General features: G+C 35.9%; 1 protein-coding gene across 1 annotated transcript in view; it reads left to right on the top strand.

Moving 5' to 3' along the window:
• IL17REL (interleukin 17 receptor E like) overlaps nt 1-17,963 on the top strand; it is a 41,472-nt gene that overhangs the window by 20,081 nt on the left and 3,428 nt on the right. The window contains exons 3-15 of the mRNA XM_042872766.1: nt 2,979-3,128; nt 3,873-3,982; nt 5,454-5,568; nt 7,119-7,163; nt 7,973-8,112; nt 8,257-8,328; nt 10,308-10,362; nt 10,587-10,750; nt 13,058-13,105; nt 13,717-13,774; nt 13,983-14,128; nt 16,593-16,652; nt 17,586-17,643. Of these exons, the coding sequence (XP_042728700.1) occupies nt 2,979-3,128; nt 3,873-3,982; nt 5,454-5,568; nt 7,119-7,163; nt 7,973-8,112; nt 8,257-8,328; nt 10,308-10,362; nt 10,587-10,750; nt 13,058-13,105; nt 13,717-13,774; nt 13,983-14,128; nt 16,593-16,652; nt 17,586-17,643 (1,221 nt within the window). The remainder of the gene's footprint in view (nt 1-2,978; nt 3,129-3,872; nt 3,983-5,453; nt 5,569-7,118; nt 7,164-7,972; nt 8,113-8,256; nt 8,329-10,307; nt 10,363-10,586; nt 10,751-13,057; nt 13,106-13,716; nt 13,775-13,982; nt 14,129-16,592; nt 16,653-17,585; nt 17,644-17,963) is intronic.

Below are 17,963 nucleotides of genomic sequence, written 5' to 3'. Positions count from 1 at the left end.
TGAGATTCAAGTTAGTGTCTTCATGCACTATATGATCCATTTAAATGATTTTTGACGAGTTTCATGGCATCTTTTGCAATTCCCAAAATTAATGGGAAAAGATTCAAAAAAAGAAGAAAAAATCCGAAGTGAAAGAGTATTTTCATTTTATCCAGTGTATTACTTTCTTGTTTTCAGTTTGAGTGCAAAAATCATGTCCAAGAAAAGCAGTGTTCCAGCTTACTGATGCAGTAGTTCTAAAACTGTTTGTACTGATCCACTGTTGGTAACGCACCTAAGTATGACCTGGGATTCTCCTTAGAGAGGCAAAGGCTCTGGCATCTGATAATACTATACCTCAAGCAGTAATAATTAAGGATAAAATTCAATTGTCTCAAAACAATCTCCCCTAAAAATATATAGGATCAAATAATATGGTCAAATTCACTCGGATTCACTTTGTCAAGAAGTATCACATTCCTCTTCCCTTGAATCATTTCTACAGTCATAAAAGTAGGCAAGGTAAAGCCTTGATCAAGGAATTTACACTGACAACTGAGGAACTAAATAAAATAATTTATTGGCTTATTTCAAATACTGCTTATTTTCTTATGAAAATAACATAGACTGGTTATTTAGGGTTGGTGCACATAACTGCATGTCATTCAGTATATTCAATGTGGGTAAATCTAGCAGCCCTGATCTGAAATGGGTAGACCTGGTGGCTGAAGAAGTCCAAGAAAATATGTTTTGAGCAAACATCTGGAAAAAACTAGTCATTACATTTTAATAATAACTATTATCAAGTAGTTCTGCAATTTAATTAACTGGGTGATTGATTGGGTGTTGTAGAATAACTCTTCATCCTGAGACACCTTCAGGATTATTACACAACCCATTCTTGGAAGATGGAATAGAATGTTCACATCTGGCTGCTATGCAGAGTACTTCTTAAATCTGCTTAATCTCTGTGGAAACACATTTAAAAATGCTCCAGAAGTCCATGTACTCTTCTTATGGCCTCATTTGTGTATTTTGAATCATTGGTGCTTGTTCTTTGTTTTGCTTCTCTCACTGCTGGACAATTACCTTGGATAATTGAGAGTTGGCTTAACTGTCAGTTGAGGTAAAGTGTCATTGTTCTCTTACTTTTTCACTTACTTGAGGTTAGAGTAACCTGTTACCTCCTCAGTGTGCTCAATGGCAAGAAAACCACAGGCTAATGGAGCGGAGATTCAGGTGTTTAGTATTTTCTGACTTGTGATAATTCCTGACACCAAGTGTGAGGGAACTTTAAGGCCTGACAGAGTCAAGCCAAAGTGTGACGTTTATATCAGTCTGTTTTCATGTTCTGCATATATCAGAATTTGGTCCCTGACAATAGGCTCCTTCTTGAAATGGGAAGTGGAAGTGCTAGAAGTGCTCTTGTACAGGTTATTATTCTTTTAGTCTCGCACTTAAAGAACTTTTCTTCACAACTGAAGGACTAAATAAGTATATGCTTTGTCCTTCCATCCTACGTTTCCTCCAAGAGAACAATGGATGCATCTTCCATGTGAGTTAGTGAGAATCCATGCCTTGACAATAATTATTGGCTAGGCACTGAAGATTGCACACTTTTCTAATAATTTGAGGTAGAATTGTTAGAATGTGAGAAAATTGTCTCAAGCTGTGGGAGAGGAGGGACCATGACAGGTCAGGTTCACAATTGGCCTTCATGATCTCAAAGGTCAACATAGACAGCTCTATGATTCTATGCTATTCTGTATTTTTATGGCAAGCACAGCATCATGCCATTGCACTTACATACTATGCTTTTCTCCATAATAGTTGGACGCCTTCTAGGAGTATGTTTAGCAGGATGACTAACAAGAGTCAAAAAAGTTTGAAAATGAGAATGAGCTGTGAAATACTTTGTTTTACTTGAGTGTTTTTAACTTTCACGCTGAAGTTAGGAGGATAATAAATATTTCAAAGAAACTGCTGGCATGTAGTTGCAGATAAAACGAGGTGCGCTGCATTGTAAACCACAAAGCCAAGGAACAAAACCGAATTCCTTAGCTATTCATTTTGACAATCTCTTGAACTCTGGATTTTGAGACTACAAACAGCGCATTTGAGATGGAGAAGCCTCAGGAATGCACTGGGGATTACATCCACAGTACTAACATAAACTCATAAATGAATGACCAATTTCTTTGTTGATCAGCCTGGGAAGTAGAAAGAGATGAAATATGGTGATATATGGCTAACTGGTGAGACATGGGACCTTAAGTCTGGTTCTTCTTTTACATTAGAAGGCTGATGTGCAAACACATGTCCAAAGGATTTGAGGCAGGACTAAACTGGCATAAGAAAATGAGTCGAGGCATACTAGTTCTATTTAGAGGCTTCTGTTTTGTTTTGCTTTGTTTTTCACCTCTTACTGGAAAGAAATCTTGTAGGTGTGGGGTTTTTTTTTTTTCATCACTAGGAATGCAATGGTGCCCTCTTGTGTGAAAATCGTATTTAACATCAGCTGAGACTATCCACCAATGACTCTAAAAGGGACTACTACCTATGAGGGTACTCACAACATGCAGGCAAAGTTTTTTGAGGAAAAAAAAAAAAAAGCTTATATTATTAGTCTAGCCATGATTTGTAGACTACGAACTAGAAAGGTCTACTTACTTAGAAGTGCTATTAGTCTAGCTGCACTCTGCTAACCTTAACTGTTAGAAATATGATGTCCTTTTTTGAGTTCATACTTTCCTAAGCCGGGAAATTTATTATCAAACCTCATCTGTAATGTAGTTCTTTCCCACTGCATTTCTAGCGAAGTCAATCAGCCAAGAGCTTGCTGTGGTCACGTGAATATCTTAGGTAAAGTATTGGTTTTACTGAAGACAGTGGTGACTTCCCTACCGATTTCTGAAGAGCTGGATTTTCATCTTTGGTGCTTCCTTCCCCAGAAATATCCTGTGCACACCGTGACTTCTCTTTCTGTTTTATATTTGCAGGTGGCATTTTTAACAGTTTCTGCCACAGTGCTCCTGCATCTTTGTCTTCTATGGTACTGAAGAGCATGAAGATCTCAACAGTTATTAAATGTGTCCAAGGAAGCCCATGCACTCTTCATTTAAACATTAAAGGAACTCTGAGTCTGGATGGTAGGAAGCAGATTTGCTACTGAATCATTTCTGTTCACTTCTTGCTATTTTTCTGCCTATTTTTGTTCTGTAGTGTAATGCTTGTGTCCATGCTGTTTTCATGTGGTTGTATCAGATTTTTTAATTGAACTTTTTAACTACAAACCAGGATAAAGCCCTGGAATTTCTCAAAGGAATAAGAACTTAATTTTTTATATCCAACATATTACAGTTTCCTCTGCCAGTGCCCCTGTAGTACTGCTGCTCTTTCTTTCTTGCTCTCTCACATGTGAGTATTTACACGCACACAAAAGGACACAGATACCATTTGCCCTGTCAACATGGGCATGAGTGACTGCACCAACAGAAGAAACTGTATTTTGTTCTGAAGTTCCAATTCTAAGCCAAAATAAAATGAAAGCACTCAATTTTTTGGGGCATAGTTTATTTTTACCAACATCCTGCCACTCATGTACTTAGTGTGTTATTGTTTAGATATTTCCTGGTGTGCTTCACTCATTGTGTGATTTGTACTTAATCATTTGCATGACAGTTTGCATAATTAAAGCCTTAATTCATAGCAGTCTGTATTAAATCCATGGAGGCTTCCTACTCCCTGTGCGTGTTATTACATGCTGTCCCCCTTTTTTTACAGGATAAAATACTTGTACTTTTCACTTGGAAAGATTAGAATATGGTCTATCTTATTTTTCTGTTAAAGTTGTTCAAATCATATTTTTGAAATGTATTCCTAACTTATTTCAGAAAATATTCGTGGGCTGGAAATATGTTCTTTTTCACTGGACACACAGCAATCTCAGTGCACAAATGTGAGATTTGCCAGGAAGAAAAGCAAGACACTTAATGGAAAGAAGGTAGACTCATTTTTATGGGGTTGTTTTTCATTTAAATGTTTATAAACCTTTGGAAAAACATAGTTTTTGTATTTCTCTTTACTGTCTTAATGATTCTGTGGAAAACAGCAATGAAATATATGGTTCAGTAGTGTCAAATGAAGCTTCGTAACAAAAGTGTTCTGTATGTGGTTCTCCACCATTTTTAGACTTCTTCCACTTAACTTTTATCAAGAGAAGATGCCTCTATAAATTCTACTTTTCAAATTGATCTTGTTTTCTTTCTTATTGTACCCACCAAATTGTGGGGAAGCTTTTGTTACTCCAATTGCTAGGAAGCACAATGTCACAGGGACCATTAAGTGCATTTTCTCACGTCCCACTCATATTTATTTAGATCCAGCCATGTCAATAGAATTTACACTTCTAGAAGAAAGCCAAATGCCTAAACACTTGTACACATCTGTTCTAAACTCATAATAATATTTGCAGTGGCAGAGTATGATTCTGTACTAAACTATACCCAGAAGTATTTGTTATTAAAATCTGCAGCAGGAAAAAAAAAAAAATCCTTGACCTACTGTTTAAAAGAGGAATTTTTGCTTTCAGCTAGTGGTGAATAACTGTTATTAATCCCATACAAAACATGTTACTTCATGTGCTCTGTTATATTGATTGCATGTGTGAAAGCAATTTCTACTCCCAAACTGCAATTGCAGTCTACACTCAGTATCATCAGTTGATGATCAAAAGCCCCTGCAGGCAGTGCAGGGCTGGCAATCAACAATTATTGGCTTTCAGACAAGGGTGAATTTTATAGCTGTGACTCAACAAATGCACTTAGAAATGTAGATGTATTTAGATTTTCATACTTTCAGTTCTGTGAGTAATCTTTTACCCTTCAAAGGCATTTGTGTCAAATAGGAGTTATATACATTTGGAAGTCTATATGGAATACAGTAGTTATTGCTACAGTTACTCCCTACAGTGAGAGAATGACCTGCTGTAATTGGATCTCAACTTTTGCCTCCTAAAATACTTTCCCAGAACCTTACTGCAATGAATAAATTTGACAAAGTTGATGCTAAATGTTTTAACAGACATATTTTCCTATTCTGCAATTGTTTGTGCTTGTAAAATGCTTACAACTCAAGACTTCTGGTAGTACAAAATACATTTTATCCTTTTTTTTCAGTTCAGTGAGTTCTGTGCTTTTACTATTCTTTGATAGTTCACAGATCTTTGGTTTTCTGGAAGTAAAGATGATGGCCAGCTCCTAGATTAGAAGAAATGACATTTTTTGAAATCCTTTAGCTAAATGGCATCTGATTCCTCTACATTCTTAATGCTACAGTATCTCAAAATGCTTAATGCTCCTGGCAAATGTAAATCAATTTAAACAAAAATATTGCTTGCTTAACTCTCATAACTAGTGGTTTTCATGCATTCTGGAAGTCACACACAAACTTTATTTTATAAACCTTTTAAACAGGTGCAGGTTCAATTCAATTGCTTTGAAGTCAACGTAGCACAACACATCTATGTGACCATGAAAACAGTACCAAATTACTGTGAAGTTAAGATGAGTCAGGAATACTATGTTGAAGGTAGGAAAACATCTTCAAACTAATGTTTTTCAAAAGACATCTTTTCAAAGAGAAAAACAAGGCCAAACAAAACAGAGCAAAAAATTCCAAACAAAACCAAAATCTGAATGCAAAGGCAAGTTACATTCTGGGGTACACTGATCTAAATGGTGCTATTTTATGTCTGACATAATCAGTATTATTCTACATTTTGGCGATTTATTTGGTGCGTGCAAATGTCTGACTTGCCAAAAACAAAACAAAACAAGATTGAACAACAACAGATACCAGAGTTTGTATTTCAAAATATTTGGAAAACTACATTATGTGTTTCTCCCAGATTGCATTCCTGTGATTGGAATGTGATCGATCTCTGCCAGCAGGCTCAGTCCTGCATGATCTCTGTGCATGAGATGGAAATGTTGCTGTCTTCTGTTAGGCTCCATGTGGTTTCAGACCTTTTGGCAAGTTTAATAGGAAAGTGTAAAGAAATAGCTTCTTTTCACTAGCTATCTGTTCTGTCACCTGTTTTTATATAAGTGAGTGAGATAAGATACCACTGGTCCTTGTTTTGGGCATAAGTTGCCTACTACATGCATATCGAAGTAGATTCAGTACAGGTGGTCCAGTGGTTCAGTGTGGCAAATGGTGGTGCAAAAAATGAACTGGGACCCCTTACTCAGCCCATTGCCTGTGCTTGCCCTGCCATCCCATCGCCACAGTCTGTGGGCTGCTGCCCTCGCCCATGGCCATTGGTGCAGTACCATCCCTTGCATACTGTATCAGACATGTTGTGTCTGCTCAAGTAAAGCTTTGGTCTATTTAAAAAGCATTTCATTTTCTTGCTAAAGCCTCTACTCCAATTCACTACCAAAGGAGACAAGGGGGAAAAAATAAGGCTTTAAAAAGCCTAGTTTTAAACAAAGTGAAATGAAAACAAAGAAAAATGTTTTCCTATGGAAAATCACAATGTGAGGGCAATTAAAGCAAAATACTGCTCTAATGTACATTTAAGCAAAATATTTTAAAATCAAGATTTAGATTGTGAAGATACAAGTATTAGATATTAGTTCTGAAGGTGTTGGTTGGCCTCTAGTTCTGGCAGGCTTCCTGGGAACTAAATGAAGGTAATTCTTTGCAAGTCTAGAGGAAAACCAGAATTGAAAAAATACAGTTGTTTTTAGCAGAGGAATGCATCTAGTAAACAACTGGAGTGAGTTTCAAGGAAAGGATAACTTGAATTGTTATTACTTATATTATTATTAACTACTGGATAAAGAAGTGCACTGTTGTATCCTAGTTTACCACCTTAAATTGCTGAAGAGGTTTAACAGTAGAAACCCCACACTGGTGAGATAGCTCCCTAATGCAAGTTAAGACACAGTCAGTGTGTGTGTGGTACCTTCCTTCACTTCCTTCACTATCTAGAAGAGGATCAAAATCTACCTTTAAAAGGGATGAATGAGATTGTTTTACTGTTGGGAAACTACTGGATAATTTGGAAGTCTGATAGGCTACACGCCTATATAAATAACACAATACTGAAGAAAATTCTGGTCTATATTTTGCAGATTGCAGAAACAGTGATGTGGGAAAGCACATTCCAGCTTGTTTGGGTGAGCTAATTTTCTGTATAACTTGAAGTTGTGGGGTATTTCTTGTGACTTCTACAGTGATATGTTTTCATAGCTGAATAAGCAGAAAAAATATTTACAACTGCTACTTAAAATTATACTTTGGGTATGTTGCAAAAATTCAGTGTTTCTCTATATTGACTTGTAAATGCTAGATAGCAGATAAAGATGTTGACAACCTATTCAATACTTAAACATTTGGAAGCAGGTTTGTGTCTTTTTCACGAACTACAGATTACAAGTTTCATATTTTGTCTATAAACAGATCTCACAAGTAGATTAAAGCGAATTGGCCGAATTGCTGTCCTGATCTTGAGATACCTGTGAATAAGAATAATAAAGAAAAAGTCCCCACATATTGCATTTGTCCAACATAGTTGCACATATTCTCAAAGAAATGAGATTTCAACCTTAGGATAATCAGCTTTTGAAGTAGCATTAGTGTGTATATTTCAGGTATTTGTACATGAACTATGTAAGATTTCAAGTAATGAGGTTGAGGTTCAATCTGTAGGTGTCTTGGCCTCTCATTATTGACAATGTTAATTAAAAATTAGTAATGTTGAAATTCATTCTTTTGAAAAATATTATATGTCATAAAGTAAGATTACATATAGGAATATCAGGATATAAAAGAATGATTTCAAATATTCTAGGTAAGAAATGTTAATTTATCTCTACACAGTTTTTAAATACATTCTGTATTTTTATAAAGGGGCAATGAAGTCAGAAATATACAAACTAATAAAGAACTAGAGACAATAATTTAATGTTTGAGTTTTGTTTTTCAGCTGGAAAGTTAGACTATAATGTAGACAGAACAAGAAAAATCATATCAGTGAATGTATCCAACTTTCTTCGAGATCAAGATTATTACATTCGTTTGTGTCACAAATGGTTTACCTGTGAAGATGTGGGACAATTTGCTGTGGTGAGTTAAGGCTTAAAGCATTGCTTTCTTGAGGTGCCTGGGGGAGAAATGCTAATTGAGATCATACTTACATGAAATGGTCTTCTGTGTCTTTGTTAACTTTATTAAATTGGCCTGGATCAGTGATCATCTTTTTCATTTCAGATAAGAGGGAAGGATTCTTTAAAATCAGTTTCTCTGAAGTACTCTCAGCTACTTCCTTGTCTTTGCATTGAGGTAACAGTTTGGATTTTATATATGCTTCTGATTAAATAAATTTTATATGAGTATGTGCTAAAAAAGGTGGGAAGATCTGTAGGAAAAGGCTCTACTGCTATGTTTTTGACTAAAGCATGTTTGACCTCATGAAATAGTTGAAGAGATTTTTCAGAAAACACTAATTAAAGATGGAGATAAAAGGAAATTAATTTATACAAGGTTAATTTAACTGAGTTTTTATAAGTAATGAAAATACAGCATGTTTAATTTGAATTTCAGCATAGCACTTGAGGTAGTTTCACATTCAAAGCTAAGAGATGATTTGAGGAAGCTGGGGTAGATAATACTTCCTTAGAGAACTAATTCAGCTGCTTCTATTGAATGGTGCAGAGATAATAGGAAGGTAATTTAAGGATCACTGTCAGGTCTTATATAAATGTTTTCATCAGCCACAAGGGCACAAAAGGAAGGAACGTGTTAATGAGATTTGCTAGTAATGCAGTTGAATGGTATAATCAAAATAGAAGAGAATCTGAATAATCGGAAGAGAATAGAGTTCTTCATATAGGAAATAACTAAATGGGGATAAAAGTGCACTGGTGTGAAGTACAAGTTCATGCATTTGCTCTAATAAAAGCACTTCTTATTGTAAAATATGAGTCCCTGTTTGGAAAAAACACTGAAGAAAAAATATCAGAGTGTAATATTTCATCATAGAATGATTGATTAAAGGAACGTGCTTACGTGATGTAAATGTGAAAAAAGATTTAGGTGGCAAGATTATCACAAGTGAGCAGGAAAGTACAGGTAAGACTTTCTATGAAATAATGTAGGCAATTATTGCATCCTTATTTAATAAACATTAATAAAATGAAAGATGTACATAAGAAATCTAGAATGGCTGGGGAGTAGAAAGGCTGTCTTAAAAAGGAGATTTAAAGAAGATGTTTTCTTTAGCCTGTTAAAATATATGTAAAGAGAAACTATGTTTTTTTATTAAATACTAATCAGAATGGTTTTTTATACAAACACATTTTTTAAGCTAAAGCCATTTTTGACACAGACATGAAGGATGATATGCTCCATTCCTGTAATCACAGTATCTACACTCTTCACTGATAATTTGATAAGCAAGAAGTAAAAAGTCACCAAACTAATTTAAAATAAGCTTGATAAAATACAAAAATACTAATTTTTCACTGAATACTGGAGTAGTATTTTACTTGTGGATTAACATAATAAATGTAGATATCCATATGTAAATGCTTACCTTTTAATTAAATGTCCAAACTCTTTAGTCATTGATTATCTAGTTAATGCAGTTAGTGAAGCCTGTAAAGTTACTCAGTGGACCAAATGTAATTGCTTATTTTTGAATGAACTGATTAGTCACTGGAAAATATTCCACTTAGTATATATACAGAGAAACAATATGATTGCTGAGCAAACAAATGAGAGCTGTGAGCAATAAAAATATTTGCACATTAGTCTAAACAGTTAGGTTATACTAAACGTCATGCATAGATTCCTGCAAGATTGAGTTTAATGTTAGTCCTCAGACTTCAAGGCTGCATCCTTAGCCATAACAAAGTTCAGAGATCTGGCATTATGATTCTTAAATGTCTTTTGTTATCCCTAGAATATAATGACACTGTAAGAAACAATGAATATCAAGTTAGAAGTCTTTTTAAATGAAATATGGTTCAAATATACAACTCAGAAATAGTAGGCATGTAGGGCTGGAAGGGGTCTCATCATCAGGTCATCAGCAGCATGTCATCAGCTTCCAGCTAGGCTGGTTCATCACCTCCAGTCCCAATAGTGTTGAATAGATATCCAGTGCAAAAAAGCCTTTTAAAAAAGTACTTCCCCAAATACCATAACGGACATAATATATGTGCCTTTAGTGGGAAGGCTGGTCTTTCACATCCTTTCTGAAGTGTTAAAAACTGTTGTATCTGAAGATCTCTAGTTAATCGCTAATTTTTGGGTTTTAGGGTTGGCTGGCAATACCAGATGCCAGGAGGTTACAACTTTGTCCCTTTGAAAATGGCAAGTATTTTTTGATTACTCTTTACCTGAGTGTTTTTTGTCACAATTTGAAATTCATCTGAGATGAAAACCGTGCGTTGCAAAACGGCAAGGAAATCATTATACTAACTTGTTATATTGTGGTAGATGAAATAACTTATTTTCAGGTCTTAATATTAAAGTGTCTTTCCCTGATTACATTTTTTGGACATATTGAATAATATTTCCACTTTTTTGGTGCACAGATACAATGGCATTATGGGATAATATTGTTTATAATCCAGTGACTCAAACCCTTGCTTGGGAACCAGCCTGCCCTGTGCTTGTCATTGTTAACCTGTGCAGATTAATGAAGTCTAATGACCACTGTGAAGATATACAAGATTCTTCCAAACGTTTTCCTGAGAAGGTAAGAACTATTGGGCTCTTCATTCAACTACTGAGATTGGCCATGACCAGAGCAATACAAAAAGTGAAGCTAGACTTTGGAATAAGAACAGTTGCAAATTCCTCTTTTCTTCTGTGATACTTTGAACTATTCATAACCACAGTCTGTTCTTGTGCACTAACCACATAATTTATTCAGAAAGTTCAATATTGGTTGACTCACTATTAAGAAATAAAAAGACGGACATGACTGTGAAGCTAGTAATGTTTACTGAATTCTTTGGGGTCAATAGATTCTGCTTTTCATTTATAGTAAAGGAATGATTCATCTGCTCAGACTTAGCTGTCTAAAAATTATGTGTTCAAGTTAAAACTGTTCATCTCAGATGCCCTTTAAAGTAAGGAAATAAAGCAGACACATTCAGAGGACAATTCTTTTCATCTGACAGTAGATATTTAAGAAAGTTTGGAGGGCTGTATCTCTGATGTTTCGCATTATGACAAGTCGATTATGACTGGATATCATAACATCATAACCTGGATTTTTAACTTTAGATATCTAAAATGGAATTCAGATAAATCTAAATCTCTTCAGATCTTATTGGAGATGTAAAAATACCTTGATGGTAGTTTTATACTCCATTATGTTCTCTTTGAAGTGCCTTCCTCAAGCTGGATTCAAGTTGCCTTGAAGTTGTGGGTGTTGAAATACTGTGTTTCTCAGTTCTTTCAGCATTCATATTCCTAATCTGAAAAGGATTTTTAATACATGTATTTTGAACTGCTACATACTTCAGCCTGAAGTATCACGGGACTGAATGCATTGGATGTATGAAATTGCATAGAGTTTGAGCTTGCATTTTGAAAAGTAAATTTCAGACTTTATTGTGGAGAGAAGACAGTAAAATCCCTGTAACATCTCAAAAGGTAGATAAAATCAGAAACAGATTCTTTGTTTTTGAAACATTATGAGACTTATTCTGATTACATGATGGCAAGGGGGAAGAGGATTAGAATGTTTCTTTTTGTTTAGGAACTCTGGGCCGAGTGTTCAGTGATTGTTCAGATTCACCATGTTATGTGCCTCAACAAAGATTTGATCTTGGAAAAACACATAAGCTTAATTTTACACACGTGAATGGGCCTGGTGGGATTCATCATCTGCTGACAACAAGAACAACTCATTTCTTGCAGGAAAGAAAAAAAACAAAGGGGAAAAAAAAGGAATCCTAAAATGAGATTTGTCTAGTAATGGTCATGTCTATTACCAAAAATATTGTCCAGAGTTGTTTTATTACAGACAATGAGTGTTTTCTTGTTGATTTCTTACTCATTGCTTTCAATGGCTGAATTCATGGACAGGATGTTTTTTTTTTTTTCTTCTTTTTCAAATTTAATTGTGAAAGGTGTTGAATTTTGACCATTTCTTGAAGAACATCTTTATAGTGTACTGCAGAGATTACTCAGATAATGCCAGCTTTGCCAGTAAGCACACACAGTGCCACACACTGCAATACTATGTACATGTATTGACTTAGGCCCAGATGATATGCAACTCTTCTCTTTAATCAGGCTGTGTCTTTCTTTGTCAAAGATTATGATGTCTCCATTTCTGAACAGATAGCTCCCATGGCACTATTTTCTGCAATCCTACTGCAATCCTACTGTGCTTAAGGATATTCACTGTGTGGTTATCAAAAAAGGTACAATAATGAGGTGTTACTTTGGTCATGATAGTGTGTTTTCTGTATTGGAGCCACTGTGCTCAGGCGCTTGAGCAATGCTCTTTGTCTTAGTAAGAACACTTACATGGGTAGCAGCTGTTTATATGAGATGAGGCTTTTTATCTCCATGGGAAGATGAACTGTTGTTAATCAAGAAATGAAAAATTTTGTAGATCACTTAAGTGGGTTTCTGAAGTTCATTCTGTGTTTAAGTATTTTCTTGAATAGGGATACTGAAAACTGAGAATTATCTTAAGGCAAAAGTGATAAACCAACCTTGGAGTGAATATTCAAACATTCTGCAACATTGCTGATGAATAAGGGACTGGAAGAAAACTACTGTGTAATCAGAATTTTGTACCCAAATCATGACAAAATCAATTAAACTCTAATGGGTTAGACAGACTATAAAAATGCTACATGTTATGGATAAATATAAGAAAATTATTCAGGAATCCAAAATAGCAGTTGTTTCTATTTTGAATATTTCATGCCAATAAGTAAACCAGTTCCTTTCTCTGTTATCAAACCAAGAACATGTGGGGTAAATAATTTTCTGAAACTACTCATTGAAACCAGCTAATGCTGAGTACTCTCTTTTCAAGCAGGTTAAGTATTCTCGTGTGGACACTCACCCAAGACTTTGCATGAAGGTAAACTAGTTTCTTATAAAAAACCTCTTTCCTGTCCTCTTTCTGAATTGGCATTATTGTTCAGGATTAATTTTTTTTTTTCATAGATCTGATGAATAGGAAGTAGAAATGAAGGAAATGTGAAAGATTAAATTAAAATTAGGTTCTTTGGAAGTGCAGCAGGAATGATCTGACAAATGTCAGATCATGCCCAGATTTTTCTACTTAAGAAAAGCAGTGAAAATGTTTTAGGTCATACACTCAAACTCTGAAGTATACATTAAAATTAATGTGGAAAATTTTCCATATTAAATATATGATAATAAAAGTGATTGAAATGCTGCATTTACTGGAGCGCTGTTTATTATTGGTGAGGAAAAAATGCCATGTAAATTAATGTTGGCACATTATTATTTCATTGTAGACTACTTTTAAGTCAGCGGAACTACATGTTTCTGTAAAATTGAGCATGTGGGGATCTAATTTAAATCAAATGCTTGAAGATAGGATAGAGCAGAAAAGCTGTGTATTCATCTTCCTTTTCTGGAATGCAGTGATTATGTATACTTGAATCTGTACCCACAGACTGAAATAAAAAAATCAGTTTTCCTAACTGATTTCTCTGGTTTCAGTTTACAACCAAGCAAGGCTCTTGGGTTAAGTGTCCATTTGCTCATGGAGAATTTCCAGGTAAATATATATTTTTAGAATTACATAATATTAAATTGTGCATTGCTTTCTCCAGTAAGCAAGTTCTCTCTTCACTAATGTATTCACATAATTGTAGCCTGTAAATTATAGCAAAGAGATTCAACAGTTTGCTACTCCTGTATATAAACTTCCCAATAGGCCCAGTGTTGATCAGTATGAAAAAGTAATTATTTTCCCCTCTTGTCAGCTTGGAAGATGAGAACAGCTGCAGTTGCAGATCGAATACAAGTTTTCTTCACATCTCAAACCAAAGCACACTTCTCAGTGCTGGTGTGTAACAGGACACAGCTGGCCTCATGTGAATCTGTTGGGATGCGCCATTCAGTCTCTGTGGTTTGTATACATTATTTCTTCAAATTCTTTAATACTTTCACCAAATTTAACTGCATTTGTTTATTATTTCATTTATTGCCATGCAGCTTGAAAGTGTTAATAAGCACACACAAGTACTTATTGGAACAATTACTGGAACATTTTTAAAGCATGAAGTTCTAATTCTGATCTCACGCTGATGGAAGATATTAATAAGGAGGCTGAGGTCAAATGAGTCATGTCAAAGAAAGTAACTACTATTGAGCGGAACCTTAGTATTCTTTTAACATCATTTTTGTGGTACAGTATTTGTATTATGAATATAGCAAATGTAACTGTTAGCTTTTTGTATATGGTTCATCAATGTAGCTGACCTCACAGGTCTCACATCATTAAATTTAAGACTAGAGGCACAGTTCCAAAAAGGTCTTGAGCTACTCTAAATCTCATGGCTGCCAAAACAAACCCACTTCAGCTCACAAAAAAAGGAAAGTTTTCAGACAACTTTTTCAGACAGCTGACTGGGACTGCGCAACAACTTCTGACTGCACAACTGCTTCTTACTGCTTCTTAAAAAGGGGAGAGGAAAAAGATTGTGGGAGGGAATGCTTTTTCAGTCCTTGAACCTTTCAGTATGCAGCATGCACATAGCAGGGGTTGTTGACAAGAAGGCAACTTCTTAAGCAAGCAATTGACTTCTTAAACTCAAAGGGATGGACCCTGAAAGCAGAAATTATTTTCTAATGAATCCGTTTAGATTTTTCAGTACATCCCTTGTTCTGAGTGTAGCAGAGCATTTGTTCCAAGCCGAGTTTTCCAACTTAGGGTTTTGTTACACAAGTTGAAGCTGAGTTTAAGTGAAACATGATATCTCCTCCAAGAGACCCGAGAAAGGAAGGTATATGTCTATCAAATGCCACAGATTGACAGAATCACAGAATGTAAGGGATTGGAAGGGACCTCAAAAGATCGTCTAGTCCAATCCTCCTGCTGGAGCAGGAGCATCCAATTAGGTCACAAGGAAAATATCCAGGAGGGTTTTGAATGTCTCCAGAGAAGAAGACTCCACAACCTCTTTGGGCAGCCTCCTCCAGTGTTCTATTACCTTCACTGTGAAGATTTTGTGATAGTTAATGTGGAACCTCCTATGTTCCAGCTTGCACCCATTGCTTCTTGTCCTGTCGTTGGATGTCACTGAGAAGAGTAAGAGAAGCCTGTCCTTATGGAGCAAGATATCCAGAGAAATGCTGTATTACTGACAGAGATGGAGACCAATGTAGCAGCAGTTGACAAACGATATGTGAACACTTATCAGTGTAATTTCCCTTCAACTGGCAACTGGCTTATTTCAAATAAAATCTGTTGAATTTAGACTTTTGGTTTTAAATAATGTGTGAATTGCAAAGTGAGAAGGCTAATGGTACAACACTGATAAGGCAGAGCCAGGTGTTGTACAGTGTCTATCATGAAGGGCACCGGTACATTTAGGAATGCTTTTTTTCTTCCTTCTGGTGCAAGGCTGAGATTTCCTATGTGTACTGTGACACAGTGGGAGCCCACATAAGTTACACGCAGTTCCCGTCTCACCACTGTGAGCAATATACACAAAATTTTCATAATGACTTAGCTCTGTGTTCCCAGAAACTGATGTTCTTTCTAGTAATCCCAGTTTGGTTGTGCTTGAGTAAGAACACATTCACCTAATTTACCCGAAATTATTTTAGGAGTTTGCCACACTAAAGAAAACAGTGTGGGATGCAAAGCTATTAGTGGACTAACTAAAATTATTTTGAGCACAAACTATAAACAATCAAATGTTAAGTGTCAGAACAATCATTTAGGACAATTTTACCCTAAGGCTGAGCTTGTTCTTGGCATACAATATAATGGGAAACCCACAATAGCTGCAAAGAAGGGGTCATTCCTTCAACACACGTACACCAGGGAAAAGAAGTGAAGATGCTTGGTGCTAACATGATGTCAGCAGCCTTGGTGGGAGGATGTCCTCCCTCACAGTTCTTCACAAAGCACAGGGGCATTGGCCTTCTTTCTATCCTGTCCAAATCGTGCTTGACAAAACTACCCTAGCTGCTTATGGACATTGAGAACCAGGGATATCTCTGAAAATGTGTAACTTTCCATGATGAATGTGTACTTTTATATTTTTTACTTTATATATTAAATTTCCAACACAGTAAAATGTGCAGTGTTACTGGCAAAGGAAGAAAAGAGATGGAAAGACAATATTTTTTTATTGTTTCAGGATATGGAAAATAATAGTTTTTTTTTGTTTTCCTTCCTCCCTTCCTCCCTTCCTCCCTTCCTCCCTTCCTCCCTTCCTCCCTTCCTTCCTCCCTTCCTTCCTCCCTTCCTTCCTCCCTTCCTTCCTCCCTTCCTTCCTCCCTTCCTTCCTCCCTTCCTTCCTCCCTTCCTTCCTCCCTTCCTCCCTTCCTCCCTTCCTCCCTTCCTCCCTTCCTCCCATAAGGGAGATTCTGTGTCAATCACGATGTCACGGGAAGTGTGCGGGTCAACAATTTGCATTCAGGTATGTGTATTGTGTGTATTGATTTTGCCAATTACTGTGTACAAAATAAACAAGACATAAAAAAGAAAAAAAAGTAAAAGAAGGAAACCAGCAGGCACCCTCCCAGCTTCTTCCTCCTAGCCAGATCTGATTGCTGTGCAAATGGAGTTGGCAAAAAGCATTATTTATAGCTTGAAGTGCTGCCACCACCTCTTGTTGTGATGATATTAATTAACAGAGAAGTCGCTGTCAGCGATCCTGCTGCTTTGTAAGTGGCAGATAAATGGATATCAACAGGAAATTGTTAATCCTGTTCCTGTATGTTCCTTTGTTTCTAATAAAAGGTTAGTTAAGAGATCCAAGTAAATCATAGATGAATCTTTGAAACCTTGACATTAGCTGAAAAAGGTTAGACATATAGCTAATAGCACAGTAAGTACATTGTCTGCTAGAATTAGTGCTTCTGAAAGCACAGTGTAACCAAATTACTGTTTCACACACTAATTCTGTAGCTGAACTTCATTAAGACAACATTAATAGAAAATGAATATGAAGCTGATTGTTTTTCTCCTCTCCAGAGTTAAAAGTTCTCAACTTGGTGTATCTCGAGTCTCTTCAGTTCTTGAGTTGATGTATAAATTGTCTGCTGTGTAAATAAGACATCTGTCAGAATATAACTCTCCAAACATAAAAAAGCTGTTTGATTTTGACATTTAGAAACCTAAATTTAAAAATTAAAAATGATAGTGACTTCAGTCCATTGAGTGTTCAGTGTATGTATGTCCACTGAATGTACACTTCAGTACACTCCATGTACATTTCTTTAAAAAATAGAATAAAAATGTATTCAGTCGAGTATACTAATAAAGCAGTATTTTATTATTGATGTCAACAGAACTGTTTAGTAACAGTACTGCTGAAAGGGGAATAAGATTCTGTTCTTTCTTTTACAAGGGCTGGAGGACAGATGTAGATTATTCAGTTCCACTGCAGATCTGTGATATCAACTGTGGTAAGTACTTATGATGACAAAAGAAAAAACAGGTCTTGATTGAATGGAAGAGAGCATCTCAGGTGAAGGATGCTTTCATTGGGAAATGAAGATGGGATTCATCTGACTGAATGTGGATGTCTACACCTGAGCTAGTTATGCTCCATTTTCTTTATGGACAATGGACTCCTATCTAAACCAGCTTTTAATTAGCTGCTGTAAGGGCAACTTGTGTGGCTGTCTGTTTTCTCTTCTCCGTGGGTGAATTTACCAGCCTATGCCAAACTACTGCTACACCACACCTACGTTTGCCTTGCTCTTGGTAGATGAAGTAACTAGTT

The sequence above is a fragment of the Lagopus leucura genome, unplaced genomic scaffold (assembly GCF_019238085.1).
Source record: "Lagopus leucura isolate 7727_CA_CO unplaced genomic scaffold, USGS_WTPT01 Super-Scaffold_100008, whole genome shotgun sequence".
In the NCBI taxonomy this organism is placed as follows: domain Eukaryota; kingdom Metazoa; phylum Chordata; class Aves; order Galliformes; family Phasianidae; genus Lagopus; species Lagopus leucura.
The sequence above is the reverse complement of the archived record's forward strand: the minus strand, read 5'-3'. Positions and strand labels throughout refer to the sequence as shown.